General features: G+C 42.3%; 1 protein-coding gene across 1 annotated transcript; it reads left to right on the top strand.

Annotated features, from left to right (window-relative positions):
• The first annotated feature begins 20,751 nt into the window (after window positions 1–20,751).
• On the top strand, window positions 20,752–22,948 carry LOC115776715 (probable 2-ketogluconate reductase). The gene is made up of 6 exons (XM_030724476.1): window positions 20,752–20,782; window positions 21,051–21,435; window positions 21,838–22,009; window positions 22,323–22,501; window positions 22,583–22,679; window positions 22,768–22,948. The coding sequence occupies exons 2-6, from the start codon at window positions 21,057–21,059 to the stop codon at window positions 22,922–22,924; spliced, it is 984 nt and encodes a 327-aa protein (XP_030580336.1). The 5' UTR covers window positions 20,752–20,782; window positions 21,051–21,056; the 3' UTR covers window positions 22,925–22,948.
• The last annotated feature ends 1,199 nt before the right edge of the window (window positions 22,949–24,147 follow it).

Here is a 24,147-nt window from a genome sequence, read left to right as displayed (position 1 = left end):
CAGCGTGTGCTCAATGAGTTCCTTCATCACCTTCAGCTTAGGAGGGGCAGCCCTGTAAGGTTTCGGTTTACTGTGTACTGGATTGGGCAGGAGTATTTCATGTTTTTATAGTCTTGTGCATCCAACTGTTGTAGTGCAAATATCTGGATTATGGAGCAAAAGTGTCTTTAATTTGACTTCTGATACTCCTCCAGGAGACATTCCTGTATGGCCCTCTGGACTAAGTCCCAGTCTTCCAAAGCGAGCAGACTGTGGAATAATGTAATGGAACAAGGAGCTTCTGCTGAAAAAAAAAGAAAGCAATAGTGTGACCAGCCTCTCGTGCCCCCTGAAGAGCAGCATCCATAATGACATGAAATCTTTCTTTGGGTGGGATGGTTGGAAGTTGAAAGGATTGGGTGCTTTAACATTACACTTTCATGCAACAAGCTAAGTACTGATAGATAGTTTTTAAGGCTAAGAGACCCAAATAAACAGATTAAAAGTTAAAACAGACTCAATAAAATATGAATAAAACATTTTCATGAAAACATTAGACATGTGCTGATGAGCCTTTGCACAAATGGCATCTGTATGATGATGATGATGATGATGATGATACTTTATTGTTCCCACAATGGGGAAATTACAGTTACCAGAACACCCCTCCAAGAAGACAAACAAACAAACATGGGGAGATAGGTGAACTGTGGCCATGCTGCCCCCCTTCTGGAGGCGCTGCCATTAAAAAGACAGAAACAATAGTGAAAACATAAAGGGATGAGTGAGGAAAAAAATCATTCACAGTATTCACATTAAATGACAGTTTGTTATCCAACATAGTGCCCAAATATTTGTACTTCTCTACTGCCTCCATTTCCTGGCCATGAATATGAACAGGAGGCAGAGATGAAGTCCTAGTCCTCCAGTTGAGGACATCACCTACAGCAACCTCTCCCATCAGTAAGAGGCTGGGGCTGTTGGTTTGTTCGACAAAGAGCTGGACTGTGTTTGTCGCCGACGCAGAGTTGGATTAAGTTTTTGCTGCCGTGTACAGGACTGGACTTTTGTGGAGTTAAGGTTTTTTTTTCTACCACCAGGCTCCTATGTGGCCTGTGGGACTGCTAGCAGCAACAAAGGAGTATGGACTGCTGAGAGTGAGTAACCCTGTCCACATGCTCACATCGCATACACTAGCCAAGACTGTGAACTCACTAACTCTGATCATCCGCCATTATCTGGCAATCAGGCCTGCAACGGGTTATTTTAGGGTATTGCCGGTTTTTTTCGTTAATGTTTTCTTTTGTTTTTCACTTCATGTGGGCCCACACAGGTAAATGTGTTTGAAGTTTCACAAATATTTTCAGTTGTATGGAGTTTTCACCCTCAGTTTGTTTAAGTGGGTGGGTTTTCTGTTAATGTGCCGCTGACGTTTGTAAATAAATACTGTACTTTGGGCACTATTTCCTTCGTTCATTTGTGGCATTAATGAGAGGTTTATTTGAATGTGAGGGATTTACAGCGCGAGAACTTAAAGGTAAAAACACACAACAATTTGCTAGATAATTTTACGTTCAGTTGTCAGATCCAAGAGAGTGAAAATTTCCCTAGGTGTGTGTTATTAAAGGGAACGGACCCAGGGCGCTGTATCTCAGTTCAAGGGGTACATAGGAAGCGCTACATGTAAGTATTTGTAACCACAGACTATAGAGAAAGAAATATTTCTCCCTTTCTGAGGTCTATCCGTTAAAAAAATCAGTAAGTAAGTCTGAATGCAATTAAAAGCAGATAGAAAGTCTATAAAAAGCAAACAGGAAAAACTGCTGTTGGTTTAGTTCTCCAACACTTGTTCACCGTGAAGAAATCACGCAGAAGAATTTTGGTGGGTAAGGCTGCCACGAGCTTGACATCTCCCATGTTGGGTTCCAAAAACATAAAAGGGCCTCTCGACTATACTGGGGAAACTGAGGATACCCACAGAGACCTCTCAAAGTGACAGGTCAGCATCGAGATCAGAAGAAGGACCATCAGACTGATATGAGTGACTCAACATTCCACACACACGTTAAAAGTTAAGTTAAGTCATGTTAAAAGTCAAATGTGGCCGTACACACTGCTGCTGCTACGGGTTGCCCTATCCAGTACCACTTCCCATTTAGCTACCCTTTGAAGTATTTGCAACTTGTCAGACCTCTGACCTCATATATGAAACTGTTCTGCGGGTAATCTGTGTTTTCATCTGCAATACCTTAAAAAAATATGCTGTTTTTTCAGAATCAGAATCAGAAGGTTTTTGCCATATGGGTGAACAGGTTCACAGCATTAGGAAATTGCTGCGGTACTTCGTGCTTACATAAAAAACTAATAAGACAAATACAAATTACAAATATACAGAGATATTAGAACTATAACTATAACACAATATTACAAAATTACAAAATCTACAGTGCAGAGAATAATTAAAAGATAAAAGAATGTAAACTATAGTCCAGTAATATGTACATCAGTGCAGTCAGACAGGTGCATAGACATAGGGTCATCAGCGTTTGTGGAGGGTGGTGGTAACAGTCTTAGGGTTATTGTTCATGAGTCCAACAGCAGAGGGGAAGAAACTGTTCTTATGGCGGGAGGTTCTGGTCCGTATGGACCGTAGCCTCCCTGCCTGAGGGGAGAGGGTCAAAAAGTCTGTGCCCAGGGTGAGAGTGGTCCGGCTGTGATCCGACCTGCACGCCCCAGTGTCTGGAGGTGTACAGGGTCCTGGAGAGATGGGAGGTTACAGCCAATCACCTTCTCAGCAGAGTGCACAACGCGCTGTAGTTCTTTGTTTGTCCCTAGTGGTGGCTCCAGCGTACCACACAGTGATGGAGGAGGTAAGGATGGACTCAATGATGGCAGTATAGAACTGCACCATGGTCTTTGCTGGCAAGTTGAATTTCTTCAACTGCCGCAGGAGAGGTACATCCTCTGCTGGGCCTTTTTGAGGACAGAGGTGATGGTGGGCTCCCACTTGAGGTCCTGGGTGATGGTAGTTCCCAGGAAGCGAAATATGAGTCCACTGTGGTGATGGGGGTGCCAGTCAGGATGATGGAGGGTAGAGGGTTTGTGTTGCTTCCTAAAGTCCACTATAATCTCCACTGTCTTCTGGGCGTTCAAGTACCAGGGTATTGTGGCTGCACCAGGACGCCAGACGTTTGACCTCCAATCTGTAGGCCGACTCGCCCCCGTCTGAGATGAGTCCGATGAGAGTCGTGTCATCGGCAAACTTAATAAGCTTGACAGACTGGTGGTCAGAGGTGCAGCAGTTGGTATACGGGAGAAAAGCAGAGGAGAGAGGACACAGCCCCTGAGGAGTGCCGGTGCTGATGGTCCGGGAGTCCGAGACATTCTTCCCCAGCCTACATTTTTTGTTAGCTAACACGGTTCGTCATCAAGGATGAAGGATGATATGCGGAGGATTGTTGTGACAGAGGACGATGCTAGAGATAGAGTGAGATGAGACTTATGGTCCACTGTGCAACGCCTAAAGGGAGAAAGCAAAACCAAAGAAAAGACAAAGGAGAACACTATGTAGTACTTGTACTGCACTTCACTGAGTTATCTGCTACTGGCACGCAATACAATATGTATTCAGAAAAACGAGTAGAAAGTATTGAAATATGAAGACACAGCATATGTGACTCACCTATGCTTTGCTCTCTGTAGCGCTCTGCATTTCTTACTCTGGTTAATTCTTTAAAAAATATTTTAGTGGTTTCATGTTATTGCATGTGTGAAGTAGTTTGGCAAAAGTATCTACACTGCCTGGCCAAAAAAAAAGTCGCCACCTGGCTCTAAGCAAATAGGTACGAGCCTCCTATTAGATAATTACTGCATGGGCAATTATCTTTCAGCTGGCAACAAGTTATTTAACCCCCAACTGGTGCAATGAGTAGCTTCTCATCTCTTAAGAACCATGTCAAGACACATTGTGTGGTCGTGGAAAAGATGTCAGTCTGTTTGAAAAGGGTCAAATCCTTGCCTTGCCATCAAGCAGAGGAAACATCTGAGGAGATTGCAGAAACTACTAAAATTGGGTAAGAACTGGAAGGATAGTGGGGACCCATCGTCTCCAAGGAAGAAATGTTGGCCGGACAAAAAATTCCTGATGATCGTGATCAGCGATCACTTAAAAGTTTGGTGAAATCAAATCGAAGAAAACAACAGCAGCACTCAGGGCTGTTTAATAGTGAAAGTAAGAGCATTTCCACACACATAATGAGAAGGGAACTCAAGGGACTGGGACTGAACAGCTGTGTAGCCTTAAGAAACCACTAATCAGTGAGGCTAACCAGAAAAAAAGCCTTCAGTGTGCATAAAGAGGGGAGCATAAAGATTGGACTCTGGAGCAATGGAAGAAGGCCATGTGGTTCTGATGAGTTCAGATTTACCTTGTTCCAGAGTGATGGGCGCATCAGGGTAAGAGAGGATGCAGGTGAAGTGATGCTCCCATCATGCCGAGTGCCTACTGTACAAGCCTGTGGGGGCAGTTGCTATGATCTGGGCTGCTGCAGTGGTCAGGGTCTAGGTTCAGTAACATTATGTGCTCAAAAGAATGAGGTCAGCGACTACCTGAATATACTGAATGACCAGGTGATTCCATCAAATGGATTTTTTCTTCCCTGATGGCACGGGCATATTCCAAGATGACAATGCCATGATTCATCGGGCTGGAATTGTGAAAGAGTGATTCTGGGAGCATGAGACATCATTTTCACACATGGATCTGACCACCACAGAGTTCCCGAACTCAACCCCATTGAGAATCTTTGGGATGATGTTGGAGAAGGCTTGCGCAGTGGTCAAGAATGTTATTCAGTTCGGGCCATAGACTGCATGACCTTTAAAGTTGTGGAGGTGTTATTTTACTGAATTTGTTTATAGATTGTCAGGCAGAATTTTTATTATTATTTTTTTTATATTAGACTTTTATTGGTCTATACTTAAACTAACATCGTGCCTGCAGTCTTTAGGTCCAGCAATTTGAACAATCCTTGGATTTGGACAAAAAAGTTTTCCAACTACCTATTTGCTCCTACCATCTGAAGCAACCTGCATTAGTGTTTCCTGAGAGAATATATCATACTGTCCAATTGATGGGGTGGCTGTGGCTCACGTTATGGCAGGTCCTCTACTAATTGGAAGGTTGGTGGTTCAATTCCTGGCTGTTCCAGTCTGCATGCCAAGTGTCCTTGGGCAAGATATTGAACCCCAAGTTGCTCTCCAATGCAACCGTCTGAGTATGAATGTGTGTTGAATGTTAGATAGTAAGCACGTAGCTGTAGAAGGAAGTGCTTGTATGAATGGGTAAATGCAACGTGTCTCATAAAGAGCTTTGAGTGCTCAGAGTAGAAAAGTGCTATATAAGAACTAGTCCATTTATGCGAAGACTGGACTTCTTCCTTTGGCTTTCACTCATTCTTTACTTGTTATTTTTACTTTTTTCACTTGTGTGATCAGCCTCAGTCAGTATAAAACTCAGTCAGGAGTTTTAATATATATATATATATATATATATATATATATATATATATATATAGATATATATATAGTGAATTATTTTAGTCACAATAATTCATGTACATCATTGACAGTTGACATGAGATGGAGTCTAATTTCCAGCCTCTTAGCAGCAGTCTTAGAGCTTTTTTGTTGTTGTTGCTGATTACTGAAAATAAACTTGGCTTCAGAGTCATCAGATGTTGTCTATAAACAACATCTTCCTGTCTATAAAGTGAGATCATGACCCCTCATAAATTACATCTTATATGATTAAGTCTCTTTATTTCATAATAAAGAATCCATCTGCATATGTAACTCAATTTTTTTTGATTAATTTTTTCCTCCATAGTAATGATGATATTAGTAGAAAAAACACACTGAATGTGCCCTTCTGCCATCATAATGACAGCACTAAATTAGAGTGCTATTCTGTGAAAATGAAGCCATATTCATACTAAAATTGTCTTTATGGAGGATTGTATTTAATTCATGATTAGAGTGAGACAGTCTAGATTATGACTCACTTTTGATAATTACTTTGGAATAATTATATGTTACTTTTCTGATCTCTGTGTTTTGACGTAATAAAATTTGATGAGGGTGTTGTAAGTACAAATCTGTTCATATGCTCGTGCCCTTTTGCAGTCCTGCTTGAATTTGAAATCCATAAAGCATCTCATTTCTTTTGTTTTTCATTACGGAAACAAAGAAAATATGTCAGCTCAGTGGAGCTTTATCAATGCAGAATGGCAAATGAAGTCTTTAGATGTTACAGTATGTCTGCAGATTCAAAATAAGTCCATTAGTGAAACTCTGCAGTAATTCTTTCTCTCCACATCAGGAGAGAACTGGGAGCAAGGGGGTAGTGTATGCTTCCACATCAGTAACACTTGTGGTTATCAAAAGAGGTGCTTAAAAAAGAGGAATAAGCATAGGACACCTCCTGAGAAAGAAGTAGATATCAAATGTGAGGGATCAGTAATGCTCCACTGCTGTATGTACATGATAGCCCAAATGAGATGAGTAAAACTTATTTCAAATGCTTTGCTGAGGGTTCAAACGCAATCATATTTATTGGAATGCTTACAAAAGTCCCACAGTGCTTTATATTGTAAGGAAAACACCCTGCAGAGAACCGCAGCAATTCAACCATCCCTTAGAAGTATGTGTCCGGTGACAGCGGGGTGGTGGAACTCAGCCAATCAGAATTTGTTAAATTTATGTAACAGTGTTTTACCAAAAAGTATTTATTGATTTTTTTTTTTTTTTTTAATTTCTTTAGTTATGGTGACCAACTGATCACCCAGAGGTTCAGTGTGCAAGACCCTCAACCCTTGGGTCACCTGTTTTGGTTGTAAAGCGATTTGCACAGGTTGCCTGGTAGGAGGCAACCTGTCTCAGTCCAACTTGGACTGATTACAGTCACTTTCAAACAGCCAAGCCAAGTTTATTTATAACGCACTTTAAAAACAGCAACCACTGACCACAGTACTGTACATACTGTAAAACACACCAGGACAAGAGAATTTACAAAGGGAAAATTAAAAGAGATTACACACAAATAAAACAACAATAAAATGCAGTTTATCCTAAATAAAATAAAATTAAAACTTCAACAACAGCAGCTCATACTGAGCCTCTACTGTGTCCTCGACACATCCAGGTACAGTTGGTCAGCTGATCTGAGTGACCGGGAAGGAGTATGTAAGTGCAGCAATTCGGAAAGATAAGGTGGGCAAGGGCATGTAATGACTTAAAACAAATAAAAGTATTTTAAAATGAACTCTAAAACACACGGGCAGCCAGTGCAGTGAGGATAAAACAGCAGGTAATATGCTCTCTCTCTTTCACGATCACATCAAGAGCCGCGCAGCAGCATTTTGAACCAGCTGCAGACGAGCCAGAGCAGACTGGCTAACACCCGTATACACAGCGTTACAGTGATCCAGGCTAGTTGTAATAAAAGCACGGATCACTCCTTCAAAGTGCTTTCTCGATAACATATTTTTTATCTTCTCCAGCTGCACCAAATGAAAGAAACCAGATCTCACCACTGCCCCGATCTGCTCCTCCAATTTAAAACTACATACACACACACACACACACACACATATATATATGATTGTGATTGTGATCTGACTCTGGATTTCGCACTGCCCAATAGCACAGAAACAGCACTGGTGAGAATCAAGAATGACCTGTTGATGGCAGCTGATAATGGTTTCCCCTCCGTTCTCATCCTCCTGGACCTATCTGCGGCATTCGACACGGTTGATCATGACATCCTATTACACAGGCTTCAATACACCACTGGGTTTTCCGGCCGAGCCCTTGACTGGTTCATTTCTTACCTCACAAATCGATCTGAATGTGTTGCACTGGGCGATGCCACATCGGAACCCCACATTGTCACCTGTGAGGTGCCCAGGGATCTGTGCTTGGACCAGTTTTGTTTAATCTTTATCTGCGTCCTCTGGGTCAGATCATAAACAAACATGGTGTTTCGTTTCACTGCTATGCTGAGGACATGCAGTTATATGTTAAAGCCACTGCTGATGAGCCTCTTCCACCTGCACCTTTGTCATCTCCGTCTCCATCGTTGCCAAATGTCTGGAGGAGATCAAGGGATGGATGAAAAATAATTTTCTCCAGCTTAACAGCTCTAAAACAGAAGCAATCATGATTGGTACTCCCCACCAGATCAAATCATCACCCATCGTTAGTATATCTTTTCTTGGACACAGTATTCCTCTCTCCTCATCAGTTACCAATCTTGGTGTTAGGATGGATCCTCAACTCAACATGGAACTCCATATAAACCACCTTTGTAAAATCTCGTTCTACCACCTTCGCAATATTGCAAAACTCCGCCCTGTCTTAACTCTTCAAGATGAGAAACTGGTCCATGCGTTTGTCTCATCCAGACTGGATTACTGTAATGCACTCTTTGTCGGTATCCCCAACAAGAGTCTTCAGAAACTCCAGTACATTCAAAACGCTGCGGCCCGGATACTGAAGGGAGTTCACAAATATGATCATATTACACCAACTCTTCAGTCCCTCCACTGGCTTCCTGTTTCTTACAGGATTGACTATAAGGTCGCTCTTCTTACTTATCAATGTGTTTATGGCAATGCCCCTTCCTACCTTAAAGAACTTCTTTCTTTAAAATGTACGGCACGCTCCTCTAGATCGGCTCACACAAACTCTCTCATCGTACCAAGGACAAATTTAGGGGGGCCGGGCTTTCTGTGTGGCTGCCCCTCGTCTATGGAACTCGCTTCCACCTGAACTGAGAGCGCCTCAAACTTTGGACAGTTTTAGAAAGGGCTTAAAGACTTTTCTTATTATAAGAGCTTTTAATCTTTGTGCATAATTCTTAGCTATTTTATCTACACCCTGGGGTATTTTAATTTTACACCATGGTCTGTTTTTAGTGTGTTTTATACTTTTACTGTTTGTTATAATGTTTTTTTGTTTTGTAGCACTTTGAGGTTTTTTTAAAATGTAAAGTGCGTTATAAATCAAAGGTATTAATATTATCATTAATTTCCATCTGATTTTTCACAGATTGCCAGCATGTTGTAATCAGAGTCAGTCTGTGCTGATAAACATTACTTGTCTGCTTTATGAAATAATGAAACACACAAACCCGTGTTACTAAGGTTTGTGGCAATACTGTAACTTGGAATAAACTTTAATACTGAAAAGCATGTCTCATTTTGCACCCAGTATCTGTGTGATGGCTGTGTGATAGCATCAGAAAGCCTGTGTAATTGGCACAGCTGGATGGCTCAAAGCTGTGAGTGCAGTGCCAAAACTTTGACTCTGTCTTGTCGGTCTTTACTCAGTCCTCACTCTGTTTAGAACAAAGCTCCACATCTTCCAGCTTTGCAATAATACTGATATTTTATTGAGGCACAGCTGAACTGAACTGAAGTGTTGGAGGGAGAGAGGAGGAGAGTCCTGATGCAGGATGCATACATCTTGTTTTCCTTTATGCATTGAGCAGACCTGCTTACAATGTTTCAGACTTTTAGTCATATTTCTGCACAGAGATCGTAACACAATGAAAACATCTCTGCATGTCATTTCTCAGCAGTCTGCAGATACAGAGCAATATTTATGTTTCTTTCTTTCACTTCCCTCAATAAGGCCTATTACAAAACATGTCTGTCATAATGCAAAATCAAAGGGAATGTGTTAATGTCAGAATGTTACAACATGTTAGGATTAGTTTTATTAATATGCACAATATTCCCAGCCTCGAGCTTTCCTCTTGAGACACTTGCAATCAAATGCTAGTGCTATTTGACCAGGTGTGCCAGTTAACTTTAATACTGAATGTGAAATAATGTAAAAATGCAACTGTATGAAATGCTGTCAGTTTGAAAGAAACAATTAATAATTATTACACTACAGTAGATTCCTAATAAGGGAGTGTGCTTTGATGACAGATCTATTTCTGCTTCCCTGCAGAGTGTCATCTGTGGTCCATCACCCTTTTTATTTTTTTTTACCTGTATCTATAAATCTGCATACATGGAAGGAAGCATTTATTTCCATTTACTGAGACTGTGCTGTATTGTTAGCACATTAGCACACCCCTGGCTCCATACTGTTTCAATAAAATACCAGTACATGTTTGATGAAGATCTGAACCCGAATGGTGTTTTGTTATTGGACTTCTGTGCAAACCACAGTTTGTCCATAACGAACACCATGTTCGAACATAAGGATGTCCATAAGTGCACATGGCACCAGGACACCCTAGGTCGCAGGTCGATGATCGATTTTGTAATCGTATCATCAGATCTGCGGCCGTATGTTCTGGACACTCGGGTGAAGAGAGGAGCTGAGCTGTCAACTGATCACCACCTGGTGGTGAGTTGGATCAGGTGGCGGGGGAAGATGCTGGACAGACCTGGCACACCTAAACGTATTGTGAGGGTGCGCTGGGAACGCCTGGCAGAAGCCCCAGTCCGGGAGATCTTCAACTCCCACCTCCGGCAGAACTTCGACAGCATTCCGAGGGAGGCTGAGGACATTGAGTCCGAATGGACCATGTTCCGCACCTCCATTGTTGAGGCTGCTGCTCAGAGCTGTGGCTGCAAGGTGGTTGGTGCCTGTCGTGGTGGTAACCCCCGAACCAGATGGTGGTCACCGGAGGTGAAGGGAGCCATCAAGCTGAAGAAAGAGTCCTATCGGGCTTGGTTAGCCTGTGGGACTCCGGACGCAGCTGACAGGTATCGACAGGCCAAGCGGAATGCAGCTCGGGTAGTGGCCAAAGCAAAAACTCGGGTGTGGGAGGAGTTCGGTGAGGCTATGGAAAAAGACTTTCGGACGGCATCGAAGCGATTCTGGCAAACCGTCAGGCGACTCAGGAGGGGAAAGCAGTGCTTCACTCACACTGTTTATAGTGCGGGGGGGGTGCTGCTGACTTCAACTGAGGCTATAGTCAGACGGTGGAAGGAATACTTCGAGGACCTTCTGAATCCCACTGACACGCCTTCTGTAGTGGAAGCAGAGTCTGGGGATGAGGGGGATGACTTGACCATCACTGGGGGTGAGGTCACTGAGGTAGTTAAACAACTCCTTGGTGGCAGAGCCCCTGGGGTGGACGAGATTCGCCCTGAGTTCCTGAAGGCTCTGGATGTTGTAGGGCTGTCTTGGTTGACACGCCTCTGCAACATCGCGTGGAGATCTGGGGCAGTGCCATTGGATTGGCAGACCGGGGTGGTGGTCCCCATCTTTAAGAAGGGAGACCGGAGGGTGTGCTCCAACTTTCGGGGGATCACACTCCTCAGCCTCCCCGGTAAGGTCTATGCCAGGGTGCTGGAAAGGAGGGTGCGTCCGTTAGTCGAACCTCGGATTCAGGAGGAACAATGCGGTTTTCGTCCTGGTCGTGGAACGCTGGACCAGCTCTTTATCCTCTCAAGGATATTCGAGGGTGCGTGGGAGTTTGCCCAACCAGTCTACATGTGCTTTGTGGACTTGGAGAAGGCATTCGACCGTGTTCCTCGGGGTGTTCTTTGGGAGGTTCTGCGGGAGTATGGGGTGTCTGGCCCATTGTTGCGGGCCATTCAGTCCTTGTACAACCACAGTGAGAGCTTGGTCCGTATAGCCGGTAATAAGTCGGATTTGTTTCCTGTGGGTGTTGGACTCCGTCAGGGCTGCCCTTTGTCACCGATTCTGTTCATAATTTTTATGGACAGAATTTCTAGGCGTAGCCAGGTGGCGGAAGGCTTCTTCCTTGGTGGCCTCAGAGTCACATCTCTGCTTTTTGCAGATGATGCGGTTCTGTTGGCTTCATCACGGGGGGGCCTCCAGCTCGCAGTGGAACGGTTCGCAGCCGAGTGTGAAGCGGCTGGCATGAGAATCAGCACCTCTAAGTCTGAGGCCATGGTCCTCAGCCGGAAAAGGGTGGAGTGCCATCTCCGGCTCAGGAACGAGTTCTTGCCTCAAGTGGAGGAGTTTAAGTATCTCGGGGTCTTGTTCACGAGTGATGGGAGAAGGGAACGGGAGATCGACAGGCGGATCGGGGCTGCTTCTGCAGTGATGCGGACGCTGCACCGGTCCGTCGTGGTGAAGAGGGAGCTTAGCGTAAAAGCGAGGCTCTCGATTTACCGGTCGATCTACGTTCCTACCCTCACCTATGGTCACGAGCTTTGGGTAGTGACCGAAAGAATAAGATCGCGAATACAAGCGGCAGAAATGAGTTTCCTTCGAAGGGTGGCTGGCCTCTCCCTTAGAGATAAGGTGAGGAGTGCGGCCATCCGGGAGGGGCTCAGAGTAGAGCCGCTGCTCCTCCACATCGAAAGGAGCCAGTTGAGGTGGCTCGGGCATCTGATTAGGATGCCTCCTGGCCGCCTCCTGGGTGAGGTGTTCCGGGCATGTCCCACCGGGAGGAGGCCCCGTGGTAGACCCAGGACACGCTGGAGAGATTGTGTATCTCGGCTGGCCTGGGAACGCCTTGGGGTCCCTCCGGATGAGCTGGAGGAGGTGGCTGGGGAGAGGGAAGCTTGGGCTTCTCTGCTTAGGCTTCTGCCCCCGCGACCCGGCCCCGGATAAGCGGAAGAAAATGGATGGATGGATGGATGGATGTTTGATGAAGACTGCAACAGATTTGAGATTTCTCACAGTTAATTGCGTATCATTGCAAACAAATTGCATGCAAGTGATAACTCGACTGAGTTCAACTGAAAACCGATAGCAGACTGAATCCGTCTTATTGCTATGTTAATGAAACAATAAGTAGCCATGGAAATTGAATTTCTATTGTCATATGTCAGAAATTTGTAGAGCTTTTATTTTGACATTTGCATAGACAGGAAGTGCAGAGTCCAGTGGAAAAAGCATGGCTGCACACTGAATCCAAAACAGTCCTTCAAATAAATCCTTGAAGCACTGGCTGGGACTTCTATCAGTTCTATGTATGTTTTTGACATTTGACATGTTTGTGACATTTTATTTCACTCTCTTAATAAGTAATAATTAATAGATATAGTAATTTGATATGTTGTAGCCTCTGAGCCAATGATGCAAGTGTATACTTACGTATTACCTGCCTTTTTGTGTTAATATCAGACTGTCTGTAGGATACTTACCTTACAATCCTGTGTTACTGCCTAATCATACTTACCTGCAGATTATATGACAATCTACCAAGATTTTTTTAATGTGTCTTTCTGTTTTCATTCCAATTCATTGATGTCAGCACAATGTGATTGCTGTGTATGAAGTCATTAAAGGAGCAAGTACCCTCACAGTTTATCTATGTTGACGCTCAGGGAGTAAAAGACATAAAGAGAACAAAACCATTATAATATGATGCTATGATACATTATATTGTGACACCATTCTAATCTGACATTCCAGTTGTATTATAATATCCTGTTCTGTACTATGGGATCATGTGTACTTTGAACTGTGTTTGAACTCTATGCATTTATGTTCTAGATAGAAAATGTACAATACAGCATACATAGTGTGAGCTCCTTGCATCTTTCTGAAGAATTTCACCTTGGAAACAGCCATGGATACATGGATGTATGAAATCCCAGCTGCAGGACCCTGCAGCCTTCCTGGGGCTATCCTTGCACCACAGTGCATGGATAAATATGCCGGTGATTATGTCAATAAGAGGACAGTGCAGAGTCAGCAGAACCCAAAAAGCCACAAAGGGTAAATGAATGGGTTGTGTGCCAGGTTAAATAAACAAATAAACAAAAAAGAACAATAATTATATTTTAATGAGACAGGATTATAGCATTCATTATTAATGTTTGTTAATAATAATCTTCATTTCTGCTCTTAATTATTAACAACGTTGCCTGCACTTTTAATAATCTCATCTGCTGACATTTTCATTTATGTGTTTTTTCTGTTTCCTGCATGGAACATTTTCCTATGTGGCACAACATGGTCTGTCTAGTTAAGAGGCAGTGAGAGTTGTCTGGTTGAGGATGGTTTCTGGTTAAAACCAAAACAATATTGAAACATTAAACAAATAGCAGTGTAAGGTTTTGTTGACCCAACTATCCACCCACATCTCCTTGGATGAATTATGTGGACTGGAGCAGGCTCAGAGTTTGTGTTTACTATTTGGAATGAAAATGAAAAGTACCCCCCCCCCCCCCCCCCCCCCCCCCCCCACACACACACACACACACACACACACACACACACACACAGACCTGATCTTTATAATGGGCTTATGCCATGGAAATTGAAATGGCTTATTGAGTATATGAAAAAGTTTTACCAATATAAACAGTCTCATATTTTCTAACTTCTCAGTGTGTCTGTACTTCTTTATCTATTTTATGAAGAAATTGATTTTTCTGTTTGCTATATGTGTATCCAGCTCTCTTAATGCATCGTTGAGCTATAGTAACGTCTGACAATCTCAATTACTATAACCAAACAACTCTTGCAGTCTCACTGGACTGCCACAGTAACACTGCCAAGCATAGCTGGATAACCAAACAAGTTGGATTTAACTTGACACATTTGAACATGAACTAGGAGGAGGATTTTCTTGTCCACTGCCTGTCTGTGGGCAATATTAGTTAGTCTTATACATCAATCCCCTCCATGAAATTTGTGGCAGCTGGCCACTAATCTTACAAGAATTCCTTGCCTCCCTGGTGCCAAAGCATGTTTTTCTTTATCTTCTCCCACGTAACCCTGAGTTTCTTTTCTCCAAAACTGGAGGCCAGGGAACAGACTTTTACTGTGGGCACATTTTCTATAGGAAATAAATTAAGGAAGGAAAGACGGTGTAAATTTTGCTTCTGGGTATCCTTGATAAATATCTGTATAATTTGTAAAGCACCCATATATTTATATAAAGTACTAGTGAGTGTATTGTGTGTGTGTGGATATATATATATATATATATATATATATCCACACACACACACACACCACTGGCATATAGAAGGAGTGGCTGATAAAAAAGTTCTACCACTACAAAGCTGTGCTGAAAGACAGCAAAGAGGCACTAATCATGGCATCACAGGAACAAGCTCTAACAGAAATCTGATGAAGGCTGGGGTCTACCACACCAGCCAAGGTCGCAGGTGCAGGCTGTGCAGAGATGGTCCTGCATCTCCTATGAATAAACATCTGTAACCACATAGAATCACAAACAAACAACACAGAAGCAGAACTCAGGACATTCATGAACATGTTTACCAGCAGTTATCACTTTCTGTGTTGGTAAGGCTCTCACTTTGTTTTGGCTCTCACTGCAGTATTGTATCACTTCCTGTTAGCTTAATCTGTGTAGCTCAATTAATTACAGATCTTCAGCTAACAAATTATTTCATAGTGGAACCTTCATGTGCTTTATCCCACACTCTCTTCTGAATCACTTGTAAATTATATTCTTAGTATTCACTCATTATATCTTTAGGGATTCACTAGTTTAGTGTAGTTAGCTTAGCTGAGTCACTAACAGCATGGCATCTTCACCCACACTTTCTTGCTCAGTGAGTCAAATGTTTAGTTATCCCTCGGCCTCCTTTAGTAACAATGATACTTGTAAGAAATGTAGCTCGTTTGTAGCTTTGGAGGCCAGGCTCAGGGAATCTGAGACCCGTCTCCACACCCTTAAAAAATTCTGGTGCTAGCCAGCCCCCTGTAGTCGGTGCGGGTGAAGGTAACTTAGCCATCGTTAGCTCTCCCCCATCAGATTGTCACAAGCAGCTGGGAAATCAGGGTGGCTGGGTGACTGTGAGGAGGAAGTGTAACCCTAAACAAAAGCTTCTGGTACACCACCAACCTGTTCACATTTTGAATTGTTTTTCCCCACATGACAACACACCCAACTACAAAAACACTCTGTTTACTGGCAAATCTGTTTTGAGAAATGTTGAGTTAAATTCCAGGAACCATTGTTGATTGTCTTATAACATAGAATGAGCCCTGAAACTGCTGTCTAAGGCTAAATGTAGAGATAATGTGAGGCGCCTGTTTGTTGTAATTTGGCGCTACATAAGCAGTTATGACACCTGGTTATGTCAATAGGAAGTCACTAATGTTGATATTGAATTGGTGTTGGACTCTGAAGCCTTTTGGATGAGAGGTGAAACGTCTTCAAGAAACAAAAGAAGTCCAGTCGTCTTTTTTCAAGCTCCAGAGACAGTTGGACAGTTTTCTATGGTCCCCTCCCTAATCACAAAGGAGTGACATTTAGCCTCGGTAAGAGTAGTTGTAAAACAGCTAACTGATCATCTGCAGAGGAACGGTTTATTTGAAGAGTTTCAGTCAGGTTTCAGAATTCATCACAGTACAGAAACAGCATTAGTGAAGGTTACAAATGATCTTCTTACAGCCTCTGACAGTGGACTCATCTCTGTTCTTGTCCTGTTGGACCTCAGTGCAGCTTTTGATACTGTTGACCATAACATTTTATTACAGAGATTAGAGCATACTATAGGTATTAAAGGTACTGCACTGCAGTGGTTTGAATCATATTCATCTCATAGACTCCAATTTGTTCATGTAAATGGGGAGTCTTCTTCACACACTAAGGTTAATTATGGAGTTCCACAGGGTTCTGTGCTAGGACCAATTTTATTTACATTATACATGCTTCCCTTAGGCAGTATTATTAGAAAGCACTGCATCAATTTTCATTGTTATGCAGATGATACTCAGCTTTACCTATCAATGAAGCCAGATGACGCACATCAATTAGTTAAACTGCAGGAATGTCTTAAAGATATTAAGGCCTGGATGACCTCTAATTTCCTGCTTCTAAATTCAGATAAAACTGAAATTCTTGTTCTCGGCCCCACAAATCTTAGAAACATGGTGTCTAACCAGATACTTACTCTGGATGGCATTACTTTGGCCTCCAGTAACACTGTGAGAAATCTTGGAGTCATTTTTGACCAGGATATGTCCTTCAATGCACATATTAAACAAATATGTAGGACCGCTTTTTTGCATTTGCGCAATATTTCTAAAATTAGAAACATCCTTTCTCAGAGTGATGCTGAAAAGCTCATTCATGCATTTATTACTTCTAGGCTGGATTATTGTAATTCATTATTATCAAGCTGTCCTAAAAGCTCCCTGAAAAGCCTTCAGCTGATCCAAAATGCTGCAGCTAGAGTACTGACAGGGACTAGAAAGAGAGAGCATATTTCTCCCATATTGGCTTCTCTTCATTGGCTCCCTGTTAAATCTAGAATAGAATTTAAAATTCTTCTCCTCACATACAAGGTCTTGAATAATCAGGCACCATCTTATCTCAAAGACCTCATAGTACCATATCACCCCAACAGAGCACTTCGCTCTCAGACTGCTGGCTTACTTGTGGTTCCTAGGATACTTAAGAGTAGAATGGGAGGCAGAGCCTTCAGCTTTCAGGCCCCTCTTCTGTGGAACCAGCTTCCAGCTTGGATTCGGGAGACAGACACCCTCTCTATTTTAAGATTAGGCTTAAAACTTTCCTTTATGATAAAGCTTATAGTTAGGGCTGGATCAGGTGACCCTGAACCATCCCTTAGTTATGCTGCTATAGGCCTAGTCTGCTGGGGGGTTCACATAATGCACTGTTTCTCATTCACCTTATTTACTTTGTTTATACTCCACTCTGCATTTAATCATTAATTGATATTAATCTCTGGCTCTCTTCCACAGCATGTCTTTCTCTCCCCTCAGCCCAACCAGTCGCGGCAGATGACTGCCCCTCCCTGATCCTGGTTCTGATGGAGGTTTCTTCCTGTTAAAAGGGAGTTTTTCCTTTCCACTGTCGCCAAGTGCTTGCTCATAGGGGGTCGTTTTGACTGTTGGGTTTTCTCTGTATTATTGTAGGGTCTTTACCCACAATACAAAGCGCCTTGAGGCGACAGTTTGTTGTGATTTGGCACTATATAAATAAAATTGAATTGAATTGAATTGAATTGTCTGAGTGGTGTCCAAAAATAATCTGGGTTTTATAGATAACTGGAAAACCTGGTCTTTTTAGAGACGGCATCTGTGCACTTTGGATGGAGTGACTGTCATTTATAGAAATCTGGCCAACCCCCCTCCCAAAACAAAAAAAACCAAAACAAAACATGACCATAGAGAGTTTGGACCAGAAAGCAGAGTTGCAGCTTTATATGCCTCTCTGCAGCTTCTCTTCCCCCCAAACCCCATCCCCATAGAGATTGTGTGTGCTCCCAGACCATCAAGATACAAACCAAACTGGCATTTCTGTTTGTGTTTTAGCCCGGACTTTTTCCTGTTGTTCTTGTGTTTTTACTCCTTTGGTTTTCAGCAGTCGGTTCTGCCTTGGGGCAGCATCAGGTCTCAGCTTGGCTGTCACACCTGTTCTGCATGTCATCATCGGGTGGCAGTATTTGAAGGCTGGATGGACAGCTGATCATCGCCAGGTTGTCTTCACGCTCATAGGGGTAGCTAGGCATCATTTAATTCCTCATGTCACTCCTGTCACTAACTTTGTTACCTGTCTGCCCACAGCCTCAGCTCCCTGTTCCCTTCTCTGTTCCTGAACACATCTACAGCCCTGGGAATTTTCTCCATCTTCAACCTCAAAGCAAATAACCAAACAGGAGGTGAGATTGGAATCACCTCAGTAATTGCTCATGTGGCTGTCTGGCCTTCATCATGGATCTGCTCCAAAGAGTGCCTGGAGAGGGAGCTCAGGACTATGTCACCAACTTTCCCCCAATCTACAATGCTGTCCTAAGCTCCCTCCCCAGCCACCTGAACCCCCATTCCCACCTTTCTTTACATGACCTCAGGTCACTTGATAGAATGGGGCGAATTCTCAAATTGATTTCAACTGAAACCACTGATTGTAGTGACCCACACCTTCTTTCACACCTTGTGATTGTGCACATGATCAATAGTGAGTCACAACCACCTCCAGGGGACACCCCCCACTAGGGTTTAAATACCTGGATCTCTCCACCATCTGGCTTGATAACTGAAGAAGCCTTTTGGATGAGAGGTGAAACATCTGCAAGAAACTTAAAGTCCCGTCACCTTTTTTCAAGCTCCAGAGGCCGATCTGAACCTCTGTTATTTCAGCTATAGCCTCACATTGTTTTGGAAACCCTTTGGAATACTGTCTTTTCTTGCTTCCTCCTTGGACACTGCTGTTTGATGTCAGATACTCTCCTGCTTGCTTGCCTTACCAGTGCAGGATTCTCTCTTACAACATCATTACTGCTCTCTCTGCTTCACCTGGAGGTAAACACGCTGAGTCTATCAGTTACTCTTTTGGGTCATAGATTTAAAAAAGTCTATTCTGTAAATCTTGGTCATTCTGTGTTTCAAAATGGAGGATTATCTGTGGTAGGATACCAACACTCATTGGCTAATGACTTCTCAATCACAAGTTGTTAGCCAGGTGGAGATTCTCACCTTGAGGCTTCAAAAGGACTTCAGAAAAATGGATGACGTCACAGCAGCTATGCCCATCTTTTGTACTGGCTATGCATTTAACATGCTAGCTAAAGATGTAGCTCTTGTATGTCTGTTCTTGTTTTCAGTTTCTCTGAGCATCGTACAGCATGACCTTGGGGTGAGTTTGCTGGGATATCCACTCCTGGGAACACTGGCAACTGTCTTGGATGTGTTCCACTTGTGAATAATCTTTCATGTGCAGAATGCTCGACTTCATATTAATTGTCTTATAACCCTTCCCAGATTGACGTGCAGTAACAGCTGTTTCTTTATGATCTTTGCTGATCTTTTTCCTCCTTGGCAGTCTGTTAACACACATCTGACCTGCTAAGGGCCAGATTATTTTTATAAGTAAAACCTTAGAACTGAAAGAAATTGTACTTTTTTTTTTAACCGTATCTGTACACAGTTAGCTGTGTTATCATGGTATTGGTTTGGAAAGCACACTACCCATCCTCCATCTCTTCTGTTTGTTAAAATATAATCTGTTGGCACACTTAAACAGAGGCTACTTAAGTTTCAGCTGTCTGATGCAACTTTAAACAAACCTTACTCCAGCTGCTGTCATCTAGTCTTACAGTAATCATATGTTACTGAAATTCACTAAACTCTGTTAATATGTTGCTGTTTTTGTTGTGGACAGCTGGAGAGATTGTAGTGCATAGCTTTTTAAGTGCTAATTCATACTATGCACATTATATTGTGTGCACAGACACACTGTACAGGAAGGGGCAGAGCCGGCTTTATTTCTTAAAGATTGGGTCCTTCAACATCTGCAGAAAACTGGTGCAGATGTTCTACCAGCATTCTCTTCTATGCTGTGGTGTTCTGAGGAGGCAGCATTAGGAAGTGGTCGGAGTGGAGCTGGACTCTCTGACTGCAGTGGCAGAGAGAAGGACGCTGGTTAAACTGCTCTCTATCATGGACAATGACAGTCACCCATTACACACCAGTATAATGAAACAGAGGAGTGTGTTCAGTGGAAGGCTGCTCTCACAAAACTGCTCAATGTACAGATTTAGGAGATAATTTATTCCAAGAGTTTGTATAATCCATACAGCTACATCCATTGTTTGTTTGTATTTATTGTGCGTCTTAAGCTGCTGGATGCCCTAATTCCTTTTGGGATCAATAAAGTATCTATCTCTCTGTGAATCATAAACTGTATTTCAACCAGTTACTGCTTCATTATCCTTGACTGAACCCTGTCTACTGTGGTTTTCATATTAACTTTACTTAATCTGTAACGCTGGTCTAAGAAAAACCTGCAAACCCTCATCTTCTCCTGGCTCAGTCTAAGGAAGCACAGAGGCTGCAACTCAAGTGCCAAAAGGTGAGTCTCGCTCATTTAAGTAACCGATTCCTTCAGCAATATGGAATTTGCTCTTAATAACAGGCTAAACTATTACTTTTAACAAACCCATGAAAATAGTCATTTACATTTTTGAACTGGTCACTTGAGAATTTTAGTTTATTCTAGCTCTTAAAGTGGGTCCATACTAGTGGCTAAGCTTTGTTAATACACTTAATTGTATTAACAAAGCACAGTCTTTATGTCTTTAGTGTTTGTCAGAAAAAGTGATTTTTTTGTATTTTCAAAGAACGTGATGGAGGAGGAAAAACCATGGGCATTGATCTCAGAGCTTGGGGGTCCACATGGTTACCTTGAAGAGCTAGCTGACATAGTGAAACAGAACTTCCAGGTCATCTGCTACAAAGACTTCCTACAGAACCCTGTGCTCCATGGCTCCAAAATACAGGCTCTGTTGAACTGGAAGTATTGCCCTGCGGCTGAGCCTCGGTTGCTCAGGTTGCTTCCCTCCCTTAAAGTTGTTGCCAGTGGAGGAGTGGGAACTGACCACCTGGATGTGCCATTCATCAACAGTCTTGGTGTCAAAGTGGCCAACACACCAGGTGTGGTCAGTGACTCCACTGCAGATTTAGCCATGGGGCTGCTTCTGGCTTCAGCTCGCAAGATTCTTGAGGGTGAGATTGAACATTGTCTTACTTTGGTTAATTTTTAAACAGTTCTAGAACTGTATAATCTCTCCCAAGTCTTCCACACCTTTTAGAAAGATGAGCAGAATAATACTCCTTTCTTTTAAGCATATGAGCAAATCACACTTTTTAAATGAGCTAAAGATATAATTTGTAAATCCAGCCAAAAGATACAAATGTTGTAGCAACATAAAAAGAGTACTTCATATATATATATATATATATATATATATATATATATATATATATATATATATATATATATATAAACACACATTTTCTTGTCCAGAAGAAATAAAAGGTAGAAAGCCAAAGAAGAATCACTTCCTTATTACTAACTCTACTAAATAAATAAATTATTCAAGCTTTTTGTCATTTTTTTCATCATAGGTCACCAGATAGCTACAGACCCAAAGACTGTCCATATACCTCAACATCTGATGGGAGTTGAGGTGACTGGGGCAACCCTTGGAATCATTGGAATGGGAGACATTGGGTATAAGATTGCCCAAAGAAGCAAAGGCTTTGACATGAAGATTCTGTATCACAAGAGGACCAGGAGGTAAAAAAGAACTGCAAGTATTTATGTTGTTATTTTAGTTCATTAGTGTGCCAAAAACCCTATAAAATGTTTCTTTAAGTTGGTACTAGTACAGTAAAAAGAAGAGTGAGTAGCCCTTTCTGCCGTTCCACATATACACTCTTGCTTGTGCCTACATGGAAGTCTAGAGGCAGGTCAAAGCAGGATCCAGACTCCAGAGCAGAAGAGAGAAGTTGCAGTGACAATGCAATGGGATGGAGGCTGGCATGGTAATGCAGCCCACCTCCATCACCCTCAGGTTCTAATGTCTCCAACTACTCTTCATGCCATTCAGGAGTACTGAAGATGAGCAGGCAGTTGGAGCAAGTTACTGCGAGAACCTGGATGACCTGCTCAGGTGCTCAGACTTTGTCATGATAGCTGTCAGTCTGACCTCAGAGACATCAGACCTTATTGGCCACAGGGAGCTATCCCTCATGAAGCCTACAGCGACGCTGATCAACATCAGCAGAGGTGGGAACAATGTGTTTCCTGGCCAATAGTGTTTAGTGATTACTGGTCCAATTTGATAACTATGTTCTTTTTATATCTCAGGTCAGGTTGTCAACCAAGATGCCTTAGTGGAAGCTCTTCAGTTAGGAACAATTCGTGCAGCAGCATTAGATGTGACTCATCCTGAACCTTTACCAAGGTGCTATGTCTGAAAATACAGAGTAACACAACAGAATAACAAGTTCAAGCAAACTGATGCAGTGCTGTCTGTGCTTTTTCTTGTGTAGGGATCACCCGCTGCTTGAGCTTCCTAATGTGCTGATCACTCCCCACATTGGGATCTCTACCTATAACACAGCACGTGGGATTGTGAAGAAGATGGTAGAAAATGCCCTGGCTGCAGTGAAAGGCTTACCTCTTCCTAATGAAGTTAAGCCACATTGACCAATCTGATAAATCTGATTTTATTTTGTGAATTAAGTCAAAAAATAAAATGAAAACACAGTAAGTTACGAATCAAGAATGTTTGAATGCATGTTCATATCACAGTAGAATTCACACATATCTAACCAAACATGATTTTTTAAAAAAGCAGTTATTTAATACAGAAAGGAATTATTTTATTAATTTTACATACACTGAGGTCCCACCGGTGCTCAAAATGTTTTCATGCCTGTCGTGTAAAGGTCAACCATTAATCAATGTTTGAGCAAAATATGATATACATTAATGTGAAAGACCAAAACTTTGAAGTAGAAAAGGAAATGCAACAGTCTTTGAAACGCAAAACTTTCAGAAGCCATCGGTTTAATAATTAATCGACAAATTTAAAAGAATAAACAAGATGAATAACACTTTACTTAGTCTAAAATGAAAAGAAGATTCTCTGTCTTACCTGAATGAAACCCAGCTCATCCAGGTCACGCTGTCTTCACAAATTACATTTTTATCATATGAAAAATTTTTCATTGAATGTACTGCTGACTGGATTGTATTCAGCATTCATCAGTCATTTGTCAGCTGGCAAAATATTGAGTGTTTATATATTGTCATGCATATACTGTTCCAGTAGTGGATGCTCATATTAAATATGATCAGTGTTTCAAATATTGAGGTCTGCCTATGTAAATGTATTCCCTTTAAGCCAAACAGTCTGAGTTCAAACTGCTGTGGATGTTCTGTTTCAGTTTTTAGCTCGGCCGTTCTGAAGGAAAAGTCGAGCTATTGTCACAGCGATGGCGACTGGACCAAAAAATTTTAACATTGGCCATAACTCGAGAACGATATGACCTAGAATGTTCAAATTCACACCACAGATGGATCAACTGGATGAGTTTGAATCTCTGTGACAGTGGCCTGAAGGTCAAAGGTTAAGTTTTCGAAAAAGCTTGTGAATGTGATAACTCAAGTACGATGTGACCTAGGACACCCATTAAACTTCACACACATGTTCACAGACTTTACTATAACAGCACTTTGACACCCCCCCCCCCCCCCCCCCCCCCCCCTTTACAAATCCAAAACAGCCAAGCATTGGCACCCACTCAGCGGTGCCCTTGTTTTGTTTTCTGCTTATTGACAACCAGTATCCCTAATATCATATCTCAGGCACATATTTCCTGGCTGGCTTTGAGCACTGGAGCCCCAACCACCTGCTGTCCAAACTT

This window comes from Archocentrus centrarchus, unplaced genomic scaffold, assembly GCF_007364275.1.
Source record: "Archocentrus centrarchus isolate MPI-CPG fArcCen1 unplaced genomic scaffold, fArcCen1 scaffold_36_ctg1, whole genome shotgun sequence".
NCBI classification, from domain to species: Eukaryota; Metazoa; Chordata; class Actinopteri; order Cichliformes; family Cichlidae; genus Archocentrus; species Archocentrus centrarchus.
The sequence above is the reverse complement of the archived record's forward strand: the minus strand, read 5'-3'. Positions and strand labels throughout refer to the sequence as shown.